Raw genomic sequence first — 15,842 nt, 5'->3', positions numbered from 1 at the left:
AGATCCCCAGGGCTCCACATTCCAGCCAAGGACTTCTACAGTCCTAGCGACAGGAGAATCCCTCGACTCACGTGGGCCTTAAGACTGCCACAGGGAGCTGCCTAGGGATCACACAGAGGCATTGCTCCATAGAGGGAACTCACACTGAGTCCCACAGGCTTCCAAGCTCTGAGTTGCTGCAGTTTGGTGCCATGCTGAGAACCAAGCCCCCAAAGGATTGCATCTTGCCCTGGGACTATTGCTGATGCTGCCACCACCAGGCCAAGGACAGAGAGGAGAGTGGACACCGCCACACACCCCAGGGACAGATCCCCCTGCTGCTGCAGGCTGCTGTGGGACTGAGACACAAGCAAATCCCACCCCCTGTAGCTGCCTGCCTACACTGCTCCCCCTGAGAATGGCCCCAGCCTCCCCAGGAGCAGGCCCATAGCCAGCGCCATTCTGAGAGCCAAGCTTCCAAAGGTCTGTGTCTTTCCCTGGGCCAGGGCTGATGCTGCCACTGCCGGGCCACACAGGGAGAAGAGAGGCCAGGCACTTTCACCTACCACAAAAGCAAATCCCACCACCACTGCTGAGGGCTGCTATGAGACCAAGGCTCAAGGAGACTGCATATCCCACAGCTACCTGCCTACTCTGCACCTATTGACAGTGGCCCTACCCTTTCTGGTGGCAGGCCTTCAGGGCAGCCACTCCTGGCAACCTAGAGACCACCCCTCCCTGGGTTTGGTTCTTTTTAAAAGAACCAACAGAAATTCTGGAACGAAAGATTCATTGAATGCAATAAAAAATACATCCCAAACTTCACCAATAGACTAGGTCAGGCAAAATAAAGAATCTCAGAACTTGAAGACAGATCTTTTGAAACAATCTATTCAGACAAAAATAAAAAGAAAAGAATAAAAAAGAACTGGACGAAACGCACAAACACAGCAAGGAAACAATGAAGCCACAAAAGCAGGGATGTATTGAAAACAAAAGTACACTCCACAGGGTGGGAGCAGGCCTGAGCATAGGGGTTCTAGAGCTCAGTTACAGAGTTTTCTGGGGTTTAAATACCCTCTATATAGACAACGGAATAGTATTCAGCCTTCAAAAGGAAGGGAATTCACTACAATATGCATGAGCCTGGAGGACATTATGCTGAGTGAAATTGAGACAGGAGAATAGGGCCTGGAGGCAGGGAACCTAAAGACTTCCTAGAACTAAATCGAATGGAAACACTTCAGATATGACAGGAAATATCCTTCATTTACACAGGGCGTACACTCAGTAAATGACTTTGTAACGTTACTTCATCCTCTTCATTTACATAGGGTGTACACCAAGTAAATAACTTTGTAACTTCACTTTAGCCTCTTCATTACATAGAGTGTACCGCAAGTAACCAGTGAACACCTCTAGAGGGTGAATAAAAAAGAATGAGCAAACCCTTCATGATATATGGGGCAGTGCAAAGCAACTGAATATTCAAATCATCAATATTCCCAAAGGTGAAGAGAAAATCCTATTTAATGAAATATTAGATCAAAAGTTCCCAAATCTAACAACAAACCTAGACATCCAGATACAGGAGGCCCAAAGTTCCCCAAACAGATACAATACAAAATCATCTTCTCCACAGCACGTTACAATCAAACCACTTAAAGTCAAAGCAAAAGCAAATATACTAAAAACAGCAAAAGAAAAGCTTCTAATCACCCATAAAGGAACCACCATTAGACTAACAGTGGACTTCTCAGCAGACACCTTACAGTCCAGGAGAGAAGGGGATAACATTTTCAAAGTGCTGAAAAAAAAGTACTGCCACCCAAGGAGACCAGGTCCAGCAAAACTATCCTTCATAAATAAAGGAAAAATAAAGCCTTTCCCAGGTAAGCAAACACTGAGGGAATTCATCACCACTAGACTAATCCTAGAAGAAGTACTCAAATGAATCCTAAACGTGGAAGTAAAAGGACAATATTTACCATCATAAAAATGCACAAAAGTATAAAACTCACTGGTAAACCAAACATACAAATAATCCTGTTAAGTAGTGGGCTAAGAACATAGATAGACATTTCTCAAAAGAGGATATACGAATGGCCAACACGTATATGAAAAAATGCTCAATATCACCAAATAGCAGGAAAGTGCAAATTACAAACACAGTGAGATACCATCTTATCATAGCTAGAATGGCTATATTAAAAATATTTTTTAAAAAATGCTGGCAAAGATGCAGGAAAAAGGGGAACTATTTGTGGGAATATAAATTGGTATAGTCACTATGGAAAATAGTAGAGAGACTTCTCAAAACAAAAACAAGCCAGCCACAGTGGCTCACGCCTGTAATCCCAGCACTTTGAGAGGCCAAGGTGGGTGGATCATGAGATCAGAAGATCGAGACTATCCCAGCTAACACAATGAATCCCTGTCTCTACTAAAAATACAAAAACTTAGCCGGGCATGGTGGTGGTCCTGTAGTCGCAGCTACTTGGGATGCGGAGGCAGGAGAATGGCGTGAATCTGGGAGGCGGAGCTTGCAGTGAGCCAAGATCACGCCACTGTGCTACAGCCTGGGTGACAGAGCTAGACTCCATCTCAAAAAAAAAACAACAAAAAAAAAAACTACACATAGAATTACCATATGATCCAGCAATCCTACTATTGAGTATTTATCCCAAGGCAAATAAACTTGTATCAAAGGGATACATACACTCATGTGCTTATCATAGAACTATTGACAATAGCAAAGATATGGAATCAACATAAGTGGCCATCAGTGGATGAATGGGTAAAGAAAATGGTGTGTATATATATATGTGTGTGTGTGTGTGTATGTATGTATATGTATATACATATATGTGTGTATATATACACATATGTGTATATATACACACATACATACACATATATAAACACACACATACATATATATGTGTATATATAGATAACACACACACACACACACACAATGGAATACTATTTGGCCTGAAAAAGAATGAAATTATGTCATTTACTGCAACATGGATGGAACTGGAGGTCATTATGTTAGATGGCATAAGCCAAGTATAGAAACACAGATGCCACACGTTCTCACCCATGTGTGGAAGCTTAAAAAAAGTGAGATTTCATGGAGATAAGGAATAGGATAGATACCAGAGGCTAGGAAGGGTGTACGGATGGGAGTGGAGATGAAAGAGGTTGGTTAATGGGTGCAAACATACAATTAGACAGAACAAATGAACTCCAATATTTGAGAGCAGAGTGGCGTGACTATAGTTAGCAACATTATATTGTATATTTCAAAGTTGCTAGAAGAGAGGGCTTGAAATGCTCCCAACACATAGAAATGGTAAGTACTCAAGGTGCTAGACATCCCAAATACCCTGACTTGGTCATTACACATTCCATGCATGTAACAAATACATGTACCCCATAAATATGTAAAATATTTTGTATCAATTAAAAAAATTTTAAAAAGAAATAATTGAAATTGGCTTAAAACTGTGGACATACGCACGTTAGTACTTAAATATACTTATGAACGGCCCAGTATTTCTCAGATCATAACCATAAAGCAATATTCAGACTTGACTTGTCTGTTGCCATCTACATTCCCCATGAAGCTGTGTGTGACCAAAAGAAAAGATGAGAGGAGAAGACTAAAAGATGCAAAGATTTTATATTTAATATATTAAATAAATAATATAAATAATATATTAAATAATATAAATAAATATATTAAATATATATTTTTTAAAATTTTTAAATAATTTTAAAGCTTTTAAGATTTAATAGTATCTTTAAAATTCAGACTAAACATACAGACACACACACACACACACGTACACACAGTATTTTGTGGCTCAGGATTTTATTCTTTGTTAAAGTTGTGATAAAATACATGTAACATGAAATTTATCAGCTTAATCATTTTTTTATGTGTACAGTTTAGCAGTGTTAGGTACATTCATGTTGTTGTACAACCAATATCCAGAACTCTTTTCATCTTGCAAAACGGAAACTGTCCCCATCAAACACCGACTCCCCATTCTCCCTCCCTACTAGACCCTGGCAACCAGCATTGTACTTTCTGTCTGTATGAGTTTAGCTACTCTTGGTACCTCACCAGAACCATACAGTATTTGTCCTTTGGTGACTGGCTTATTTTGTTATGGGTGGAGGGTGTCCAGCTTCTTGGCATCTTGTACGAAGAACTGGACAAAATGCACCAACAGCAAGGAAACAATGAAGCCACAAAAGCAGAGATTTATTGAAAACAAAAGTACACTCCACAGGGTGGGAGCGAGCCTGAGCATAGGGGTTCTAGAGCTCAGTTACAGAGTTTTCTGGGGTTTAAATACCCTCTAGAGGTGTTCACTGGTTACTTGGGGTACACTCTATGTAAATGAAGAGGCTAAAGTGAAGTTACAAAGTTATTTACTTGGTGTACACCCTATGTAAATGAAGAGGATGAAGTAACCTTACAAAGTCATTTACTGAGTGTACACCCTGTGTAAATGAAGAGGATATTTCCTGTCATATCTGAAGTGTTTCCATTCGATTTAGTTCTAGGAAGTCCTTAGGTTCCCTGCCTCCAGGCCCTATTCTCCTGTCTCAATTTCACTCAGCATAATGTCCTCCAGGCTCATGCATATTGTAGTGAATTTCCTTCCTTTTGAAGGCTGAATACTATTCCGTTGTCTATATAGAGGGTGTTTTGTGTATCCACTCATCTGCTGAAGGACACTTGAGTTACTTTCATGTTTTGACTATTGGGAATAATGCTGCTATGAACATGAGTGTACACAATTTTATGCTTTTCTTTCTTTCTTTTTTTTTTTTTTTGAGATGGAGTCTCTCATTCTGTTACCCAGGCTGCAGTGCAGTGGTGTGATCTCAGATCACTGTAACCTCCGCCTTCTGGGTTCAAGCAATTCTCCTGCCTCAGCCTCCCAAGTAGCTGGGATTACAGGCACCCACCACCACACCTGGCTAATGTTTGTATTTTTAGTAGAGACGGGGTTTCGCCATGTTGGCCAGGCTGGTCTTGAGCTCCCGATCTCAAGTGATCTGCTCTCCTCAGCCTCCCAAAGTGCTGGGATTACCGGCATGAACCACTGCGCCCAGCCCACAATTTTATTCTTAATGGAATTTCTCCCTCTGCTTTGCTTTTAGGCCCAGACCCATGGAAAGTGGCCTGTCAAGTGGTACGCTCCGGAATGCATCAACTACTACAAGTTCTCCAGCAAAAGCGATGTCTGGAGCTTTGGAGTGTTGATGTGGGAAGCATTCTCCTATGGGCAGAAGCCATATCGAGTGAGCCACTCTTTCATTTTCTCACTGTGGGGCCGTTAGAACAGATAAGCACCAGACTGTCTTTACAGGAACCTGAAAACCCTAAAATCTGAGCACCTCTCTGAGTCTCTCATTATCTTTTACCAGTAAGCAGTTAATGTGCCCTCAGTCTATTCCAAACTGAGGACGAAATATGTGATGCTCGCTGAAGAGTGTGCTTTTCCCATTGTGTGTCAACGCACGTAAATATACACAAAATACAACCCAGCTCATTATTCATTAGAGTTGAAATAGAAATAATGACTATTTACAGTATCTTAGTTACATTTTTTAGATCTTTTAATTAAAACATATATACCAAAAAGGGCACAACTCTTAGCATGCGGCACAGTGGTTTTTCCACAAATGAAACATACCCGTGAAATCAGCCCCCAGATGAAGAACAGAACCCCAGAGGCCGTTTCCTCTGCACACACAGCCTTCCCCGCGGCTGACCCATCTGACTCCCGCATCACAGATTAAGTGCTCCTGTTTTGATACTTCATATAATTGAAATCATACAATGTGTACTCCTCCATGTCTTGGAGTGGCGGTTTTGTTTTGTTTGGCTAACACCTTTTTAAAAAAAAAAAAAAAAAAAGCTTATGCATATCTTGCATGTTGTAGGGGATGAAAGGAAGTGAAGTCACCGCTATGTTAGAGAAAGGAGAGCGGATGGGGTGCCCTGCAGGATGTCCAAGAGAGATGTACGATCTCATGAACCTGTGCTGGACGTACGAGTGAGTACCTAACACTGTCTGCGACGTATTTAAATGCTCTGGAGACAGGTGAAATGGCTGGGCGTCTGAAACAAGCATAAAGTTCACCTTTTCATGAATCAGGAATGTGCCCCCTTTCTAAACAAGCAATGGTGGGGGCTGGTCCTGCTTTAAGTTTAGACAGGGACTCTAACCCAAGTGTCCAGATTTAAACGTCGATAATGGTGGAGATATGGGGCAAGGGCAGTCAAACTAAAAAGGTGTTTGTAAGAGTTTGGGGCTGGATGCCGTTTCTGGCATATAGAGGATGGTAGCAGTACTCGGTAGGGGATGTTATACTTTCCTGACTCCCTGATGGCCATGAGCAGTGAGGGATGACCTGGGACTCTGGCCAGCTCACAAATGGATTGGCTAAGGTTGCACTTCCCTAGAATCTACCTCGTCCTTGAAGTGGTGGCCTCAGTCCACCCTGACTGCCATCATATGTCTCGCTTAGTGGATCCCAGGTGCTGTTATGCTTGTAAAGTACACCTGGCATTATTCTCAGGTGATGCTCAGAGCAGCTGAGCAGGGAAGGAAAATGCATTGTCACTGAAAACTAGGAGTACAGCTTTGCCAGGCTCAGCAGCCTGCTTGTGCGTGCGTAGCATGGTGACCCCAAGCTGCCATCTCCAGCTCCCTGGTACTGAACTGTGTGTGCACACAGAGCCCATGCAGCTTAGAATCGACGTGGTTTGTGATCAGGAGGACATCACAAATCCTGGCCATGGATTTGATGCTTTGTGGAATCAGGTTTGCCCTCAGATACAGCTGACATTGCCAGAGCCTCTGAAAGATGAGGGCTATTTCAAATGCTGCCGATGCCACCTGGGGTTCCGAGACCTCCCCTCCCTACCCTGGGAGTATCACTCTACCACAATTGTGAGTGATGGGGAAATAATCTCATTCTCCATCTAGAAACCACCCAGGGCGCAGCCACAAAGGCAGCAGGCAAACTGTGGGTAGTTGCTACCCTGCCCCTGCTGCTGCCGTGGCTCAGGAGAGGGGCCCGGCCTGGGCCCTGCAGCATCTTCTCCAACCCCAAGTGTTAGTGCTACAGGGAGAGCTAAGTGTCAGCAAGAGGGAAGTGTTATTCATGGATTTAGGAGGATGTTTATTCCTAAGTCTTGGCTTAATTCTCCCAGTGCCCAAACCAGAATTGTCAGAACCATTGGCAGGTAGGCACTGGCAGCACTGGACCCTGGGGAGGGCAGCCCTTGGGCACGTGGCAGCCTGTGGCCCTTTGCTGGTAGTGTTCTTTGGTCCTGCTGCAAGGCTTCCCTTCCTGTAGGAGGGTGAGGAGGGTAGAGTTTAAATCATTGTGATACAAATGCAAAAACTTGGAATTAAAAATGAACTCGCAGTGGGGAGTTTTTGCATTTAACATTGATGCTGATCTATGTATTTCTGTCGATTCTTCTTTGTGGTGTGTGTTTTACAGTGCAGAGTGAAAGGTGGGTGGGGAGAGGGCTAGGTGCTGCAGCCAGGGGGCACCACCTCCCACTTGGCTCCCACGTGGCTGCAGTGTGAGGCTGCTGAACACCCTTTGGGCCATGGTGCATTCTTGTGACTCAAGGAATCAGGATGGGGGCTGCTGGGCCCACCTCTGTCCTCCATGGACACACTAACAGTGGGCACTGTTATTTCCGGAATGGTCCACCAGGGGGAGGCCGGGGAGGAAAAGCAGTCTATGTGATACTCACTGGATATTCACCAGAATTACAGCGAAGTAGAGCAGTAAACAGTCTCCTTAAGAGAGCATTCTTTCTAAACGTATTTTCCCGCCTAGAGATTTAAGATGGAACCTGAGTGAGGTTCCCAGGCAGGCGGTGTCTTTCCCCTTTTGGTTCCCACCCCAGTCCGCTCTGCAGTGGTGCGTTTCCGTGAGCGCTGCAGGCTTGGAGGAGTCAGCTCCCGGGCACAAGCCCCAGTCAAAGGGAAATCATGACGATGGCCCATGCCCCAGATTAGAAATCGTAGCTCTTTATCAGACTTTGATTTATTTCCCAACAAAGTGACATTTCTGAAGGTTACAGGGTTCCTAGTAGTGACCTCAAACAGGGTTGGGGGAGGTGGGGAGATGTTCAGAAACTTTTGAAGCAGCTGTATTTGTCTGCGGTAATACCTGAGTTCGTTGCCTCACGCCAAGCAAATCGAAGATGCAGACACCCAAGAAGTGAGTTTAAGAGCAGAGGTTTAATAGGCAAGAGAAAAGAAAAAAGCTCTCTCTCCTGCAGACAGATAAGGGCTGCCAAGTGGTTCTTCAGGTTCCTGTGGAAATACACAGGGTTTTATAGACCAACTTGAGCCTGATTTACATAGGGCCCAAAGATTGGTTGGACCAGGTGGGTCATTTACATAACATGGAAAGAAACTGGTCGCCCCACCCTAACTTTTATTATGCAGATGAGGTCTCTACTTGGCCAGTGCCATGTTGCCTGCCTTTTTTTTTTTTTTTTTCTGAGACAGAGTCTTGCTCTGTCGCCCAGGCTGGAGTGCAGTGGCGCAGTCTCGGCTCCAGGATGGTCTGGATCTCCTGACCTCATGGTGCGCCCACCTCGGCCTCCCAAAGTGCTGCGATTACAGGTGTGAGACACTGCGCCCAGCCTTTGCCTGCTTTTTTACTGCACACTTGGCAACAAGGAAAGTGGAAGAGGGAACCTCCATGTTGAATATCCCTGACCTCCAGGTGTCCCTTTTCTATCGACACAGCTTCCAGCATTTACCTATGCGAGCTTTTAGCTTGCTTATCTATGCTTGCAGCTTGATTTTTCAGGCTGCTTTTTGTTAGAAAAAGACATGATTTAGGGGCTGCTTTTTATTACAAGGAAACCTTACAGAGGACTCTGTCACCCACTCTATATGCCTACATAATTTCTTTCTAGCTCCGTATCACTTTGTCTCAACATAAGAAATTCAATGAGGTGCAGTTGAATGAAAAAAAAGAAAAACATTCCTTGAAGCAGGGCCACAAGGAGAACTCAGAAGTGCCAAGGGCTGGTCCTGGTAACCGGGGCTATTGCTCGAGGCCCTCCAGAAGGTGCAGGGGTCCCGGGTCCCTCACCACAGACCTTGTCATCAGTTCCAGGGTGTGGTCCTGGAGGGAATTCAAAGGGACTTCCCAGCCTCAATGACAGAGCCCTGAGAAGGCAGACAGCATCCCTCACTCACCACTGTAAGAGAGCCAGAGATTACCTCCAACCCCTTTTTAGTCTTAGCGGGCTCTTCAGCTGGACCTAGAAACCAAATTGATACCAGGCAGATTAATAAAAGAAAAGCATACCAATTTTATTAGTTTTACATGTTTATGGGGAGACTCACAAGAGAGTGAAGTCTAAAGAAGTGGCCAAAGCAAGATGCTTTTATACCTTTTAGACAAAGAACCATACATTTAAGAAGAAACGACAGGACAAATCTGGCTAGGAGTAAATTTTCTAGAGAAGGCACTCGGAGATATGAGGATGGTGTAAAACCAGTGGAAGATAAGGGATACTTTGTTAAATATGTTTACTCAGGCCCATTGCAGCTCCAGTGCCCAGTCTCTGATGATAAGGGCCATTTTCTCATCTTGCTACAAGGAGGATCTCCTTCCCAGAGGAATCTTTATGGCTTGCTGCAGACACAAAGAGACGGGTCAGCTTGTCCTTTCCGAAACTACAATTTATCCAATATTTTCAACTCAAAATAATCGATACCCCAATCTGGCATATTTTGGAACGGCCCGTGCTTCACTCCTTCCTCCTCTGGCTTTTCAAAGAGGAAACACATTAGAGTCCGCCCCATGCAGGCCACTCAGGAAGGCAGCGTGAAAGCCGAGAAGGAAACACTGGCCCTTAGAAAGCAGGACTCAGTCAGGAAGCCTTCCATTGCAGTGTTTCCAGAGCCAAGTCGTGCTTGGGGTGACTGAAGACACCCGTGGGGAAAGCCCTTGCAAATGGAGAGAAGTTGGTGCTCTTGATCCTGTAAAACAGAGGCCTCCAGTGGGGGCCTCTGCCGAATGGAGAAAATTCCTGGGCTCTCCAGTTTCTCTGAGAGTCAGGGAGGCTCGAGACGCGGCTCCAATTCCTGTTTAAAGATCAGTAAGCCCAAGATACAGCATGAATTCCCAGGACCTTGGTGAGATCTGCCCTGGCTCCCTGCACAGCCTCAGCCAGCTTTCCTCTGAGCGGCACATCCTCTGAGAGCCCTGGGTCATTCACAGGGTCGGTGGCCACTGCCGGAGCTCATGCTGTGCAGGCTGCCGCCCCAGATGTAAGCCTCACAAGCCTCAGACCCTGTCCTTATCAGACCTCATAGTTGGGACTGCAGCAGACAGGCAATAAATAATAAGCTAAAAATAAGCGTGTCCTATGGTGTGTCTTAGGAAAGGGATGACTCCAGTGAGAAACCAAAGCAAGGAGGGCCCAGGGGCCTGGAGGACATCACGTGTGTGTATGGGGTTTTTAAAGCCCTCTCGTGTTGAAGTGGTTTCTCAGAGTTGCCTGTAGCACAGAAGCATATTGGAGCTTCTAGAATGTGGTGGATTCAATGAAGGGACTACAGGTGGTCCTAGTATATTTTCTGTTTTGTTTGGTTTTGCTTTGTTTTGCTTTGTTTTTTCATTTTTTCCTCAGTTGTAAACAGCCACCCTCTCCAAGGTGATCTATAGAGACAGACAGAGCGAGCGGGAGGGAGGTAGATGAAGGGAGAGAAAGAGGGAAGGAGGGAGAGAAGCAGTCTCATTAGCACAAACCTGGGTATGGTTAAAGGGGGTTTATTATGAGTAACAAAAGATGCTGCTTTCAGCCCAACAATCAGGAAATTCCACGGGTTTTAGGAGCTCTGTGCCAGGAACCCAGGATGAAGACCGTATATCTCTTTATATAAAATCACACACTGGAAACTTTAAAAGAGAACAGAAAATTATGGGGAGGGAAGGGTCACACATCCAATAGGGGCTCCAAATAGGCCACCTTTAGGGATTGCAGCTGAGACGTGCAGGCTAAGAAGCAAGGTTGGGTATAGGGATGAGGGGAGAGGAGGAGGGTCACTGGGCATGAGGGGCAGAGCAGAAACTGCACTCTGGCCTGAAAGCAGAGTGGCAGGCGAGGGCAGGGCAGGAAGCTGGGCACGCAAGGGCCATGCATCACCCTCCTGCTGCTGAAGCACAGCTGTGTCCCGGCTTCCTGGAGGCAGCATCTCCCATGGATGTACAGGAGAGATTTCCTAGGAGACCTGAGCAGGTGTTTTTCCTGAGGATGAGTCTGTATTCCTGTTTCCCTTTATTTGTTTGGTGCTTGGCTGCTGGGCAGATGAACCCCCAGAGCAAGATCCAAAGGTGCTCTTTGTACCATTTGGATCCCCACAGTTGGAGCAGAGCCCCCTGTTTTGCAAAGATGCTAAAGTATGTTCTCTTTGACTGTAGAAGTTTAGGAGCAAGATAGAGGCTGTCCCTCTGGGTGGACGCATGCTCCTGTACCAGAGGCTTGGCCACCACATCCCATCCTGCAACACACTTGGTGGCCAGAGACAAGGCCCCTCTCAGTGACACCGTGGGAGGCCCGTGTCCCCAGACATGACCACAGATGGCTGACCACACTGATCAATTCCAGCAGTTCTATCATTCTGCTCGCTATTGAAAGCTATAAGTGAAACTATGTATTTTGATGCCATTTGACAAAGCTACCCATTTTGATTTGTAGAAGCCACTCTGCTCTTAAAATGATGAGTGAGTCTTGGTCCTGATGCACTTTCTATGGCCGTTCTCTTGTGTCGACATTGAACCATATGAAATTGCCATTGACAGAGGTCAAAATGGCTGAACGTGGACGGTTTCATACAATTTAACCTCACATTCTATTTCATTTTTTCACTTATTATATTTCAACTTCACCCACTTGTAATATATCCAGAAATCTTGCAAAATAAGAAAAATAACTTCTAAGTGAGGATCGATTATCGGGGTTTTAGTACTTGCTTCCAACTGATCTGTAAAGATGTCTGTGTGAGAGTAAACAGAAGTGTCTGTAAATGTTTGTTTAGAGACTGCGAACTGTTAACGCTATTGCCCGTGGTTCACTGACATCAGTGCCTCCCTGGCCAGCAGTGGCAGTAAGGACTGGCTATATTAAGGTGGATCACAGAGAAGCCCCAGGTCTTTGCTTCTGCCATGACATGTTTTGAGTTTTCATAAGAGCCCGTATCAACAGCCCATTTTCAGAAAATCCAGAGCCATCGATTAGAGCGTGGAAAGGGAGAATTAAAGCTATGTTCGTATTTCTTCTCTTAACAAGATTACGAGTCAGATGTTGACTAGATCCGCAGTACATGTGCCGAGTATTTTCAGACACCTGTTTTGCTAAAATCACAGCGAGACAGCCTCTTTGTGCTGCCTGTGGCACAGAAGCATATTGTGTGCCGCATATCTGAACCTGGGGCTAAAACACTCCCAGTTCTAATGCAAAAAGTCTCCTGCTTTAAGGTGGACGTGAATCACCTGGAGGTCTTGTTAAAGTACAGATATGAATTATTTAGGTCTGCAGTAGGTGGACACTTTCTGACAGCCTTCTGGTCACCCTGGGGCAGGGGGCACAGGGACCACACTGTGAGCTGCAGGCCCTAGAGTCAGCCACCAGGGAGCAGCACCACTGGTACTCAGCCTGCAGAGGCCCCGCTTGTGATCAGCATTTTTTCACAAGCACATTGACAAACAAGAATGCATCTCTTCCCGTTCCAGTGTGGAGAACAGGCCCGGATTCGCAGCAGTGGAACTGCGGCTGCGCAATTACTACTATGACGTGGTGAACTAACCGCTCCCATACCTGTCGGTGGCTGTCTTTGATCACAAAAGCAATCACAGGAAAATGTATCCAGAGGAATCGATTGTCAGCCACCTCCCTCTGCCAGTTGGGAGAGCCAGCCTTGGATGGAACACGCCCGTGACGCGTCACCCAAAGCCTGTCCCAGGACTCACCCTTCACAAAGCACAGGCAGTGCTGGGAGAGAAGACGGATGGCAGGATCCCAGGGGCTAGATGGATTTGTTTGTTTTCTTGTCTGTGTGATTTTCATACAGGTTATTTTTACAATCTGTTTCCAAATCCCTTTCGTGTCTTTCCCCTTCTCTGGGTCCTGGAGTGCATTTGTTACTCATTGTGCCCAGGGGCATTGCAGAGTGGCCTAGAGCACTCACACCCCAAGCGGCCTTTTCCGAATGCCCAAGGATGCCTTAGCATGTGACTCCTGAAGGGAAGGCAAAGGCAGAGGAATTTGGCTGCTTCTGCGGCATGGCTGTGACAGCCCATGAGACTGATCCCTGGTCACTGAAAAGCTTTCATGACAATAAAAGTGTTTTGAGGCTTTAAAAAGAAAATCAGGTTTGACCAGTGCAGTTTCTAAGCATGTAGCCAGTTAAGGAAAGAAAAAAAAAAAAAAAGCCTGGATACTGCTTTTACTGTCTCTGTTATGAGATGGAAGACTTAATGTTTGTGATAAAAGGGGGCCATTTGAATGAATTGGCTTGGCTGGCTTTCCCTCCGAAATCCTCTCTCCCGCAGACTGTCTTGAAGACCTGGTGACTGGTAAATAAAGCCCTGCATGGAGGCTGCAGAGCAGGGGCAAGAGGCCCAGCCCCCGGCGTCTCACTGAGGACAGCTTCGGGCTGCCTTCCCCTGAACATGGTCCACACCTTCCTCTCCTCCACAGAGAGGGTGCTGCCAGAATGCCCTGTTGCTTTCTGTGTCTGGAATGGGGGACAGTACAGGGATCAAAGCCACCTAAAGAGTTTCCAAAGGAAGTGTTCATTCATAACAAGCCAAAGACCCTGAGCCTCACCACAAATAGGCCTTTTGGAGTGTGAGTTTGAGGTGAAGATACAAGACCAGAGAATTATTTTCTGGTCTTAACTAATCCTTGACTTATGAAAGGAGTGGTTGGATGTGCCAGGTTTGGTAAAGTGGCGACCGCATCTGAGAAAGAGGCTGTGAGGCTGAACTCCTGGTGGCTTCCTTCTGTAACTTCCACAGGGAGTCTTTAACACAGGCCCCATGCTCGTAGGAATATGGTGGCACCTACGTAGGAAGTGTGTACAGTTTTCTGTCTTCTTTCTGTGTGATTTTTGGCCTCTTTCTCAGCACTTCTCCCCTCCCAGGAGCCTCGGGATGCCAAACATCCAGAATGTGATGGGGCAAGAGGAGGGCAGGGGCCTCACCTCCTTGCAGAGGTCCAGCCGGGTCTCCTTGTCCCTGGACAATCTCCTGAGCCTGTCCGCTTGGTGAAGCAGGCACCTGTGTGCAGAATTCCCACTGTGGCCAGCACGAGGAAGTCTTTTCTAGTGAAAACGTGTCCTGTGGTCAGGAATAATTATCCTCTCCCCTGCAGCCACTAAGAAGGGCAAATAGAGAAAGGCAACTGAATTGAAGGATTGGTCATGTGAAAAGGGCTACATTTGGGAAGCTGGGAAAGGCCTCCAGGCTTCTAGAGCTTCCAGAGCAGCTAGCTTGGGCTGGATTCTCATACTCAGGCTGCCCCTTGGATTGTTCTACCCAAGCTTTTCCCTGGGGTCTGGGCTCACTCCATAAGGTAAGGTGCCTTTCACCTTATGGTGCTTCTTTAGCAGGGAACAAAGGAGCATCATGGACAGACTGCCCCAGAGGCATCACATTGGCTCCTGGGGCCGTGAATATCTTGTACCCTAGCAGAGCTGAGTGTTTCTGTCACAGAAAACAGTGCGTTCAGTGGTGAAAATCGTTGCATGCATGTTTTCATCTGAGCATGTCCTTCTCCCATACTCCCTATCACCCAGCCCTGCCTGTAGTTGCTGGATGGTGATTGCCCTTGGACATCAGTCCAATGACTGCAAGTTGGCCTGGATTTCCACTTGCAGAGGCAACAGCTGCATTGTCAGGCCTCCCAGCCCTGCAAAGAACTCCCTCCACTGGTTAGCAGTGTGTCATGTTTTCCATTCATTTCAGAAGAGCTACATTGTGTCACTGGACATTTTTTAAAACTGTGATTTTTAATAAAAAACTAAATTTAGCTTTGTGATGATTTTCATGGAAGTTATTAGGATATAGTAAGTCACACTGTCAAATAGTGTCAAGCAGCATTGTCAAAGGGTAGCTAAATGTTTTCTAAAACATTAAGTCCCTGCCATGTCCTAAGAAAATGAATGTGTGGGTCAGGTGCAGTGGCTCACGCCTATAATCCCAACACTTTGGGAGGCCCAAACAGGAGGATCTCTTGAGCCCAGGAGTTTGAGACCAGCCTGGACAACATAGTAAGACTTTATCTCTGCAGAAATCAAAACATTAGCCAGGTGTGGTGGTATGCACCTGTAGTCCCAGCTACTTGGGAGGCTGGGGCAGGAGGACAGCTTGAGCCTGGGAGGTCGAGGCTGAAATGAGCTGTGATTGCACCACCGCACTCCAGTCCGGGTGACAGAGCAAGATCCTATCTCAAAAAAAAAAAAAAAAAAAAAAGGTGGATGTGCACAGGCCACTCAAAGTTGTCTGTGAGATTCTACCACACAGAAGGGGGAGGCCCATCAGAGAGGGGCCCTGTCCTTCCCTGCCTCTATCTTTTATTCATGAGCAGAGCATCTACCCAGCAAGGGCCTGACAGCCCATGGCCTGCCTAATAAAAGACAGACTGAGGAGACCCAGAATTCCCCCATCAGGGCAAAGCAAGGTTGTGGGTTTTGAGCTATTCCTTTCTCTATGAAGACAGCCTAAAGGAAACTGGGGTAGACAAAGAAAGCCCCAATCTCTGCCTATTCTAAGGAGGT

General features: G+C 46.0%; 1 protein-coding gene across 4 annotated transcripts in view; it reads left to right on the top strand.

The window, feature by feature from the left end:
- Positions 1–15,094, top strand: part of SYK (spleen associated tyrosine kinase) — a 95,211-nt gene extending 80,117 nt beyond the window's left edge. For all 4 annotated transcript variants that reach the window (XM_007969722.3, XM_007969717.3, XM_007969719.3 and 1 more), the window contains 3 exons: positions 5,164–5,304; positions 5,950–6,062; positions 12,796–15,094. In XM_007969722.3, the coding sequence (XP_007967913.1) occupies positions 5,164–5,304; positions 5,950–6,062; positions 12,796–12,868 (327 nt within the window). In that variant the 3' untranslated portion in view covers positions 12,869–15,094. The remainder of the gene's footprint in view (positions 1–5,163; positions 5,305–5,949; positions 6,063–12,795) is intronic.
- The last annotated feature ends 748 nt before the right edge of the window (positions 15,095–15,842 follow it).

The sequence above is a fragment of the Chlorocebus sabaeus genome, chromosome 12, assembly GCF_047675955.1.
Source record: "Chlorocebus sabaeus isolate Y175 chromosome 12, mChlSab1.0.hap1, whole genome shotgun sequence".
In the NCBI taxonomy this organism is placed as follows: domain Eukaryota; kingdom Metazoa; phylum Chordata; class Mammalia; order Primates; family Cercopithecidae; genus Chlorocebus; species Chlorocebus sabaeus.
This window is presented reverse-complemented; position numbering and strand designations above follow the sequence as displayed.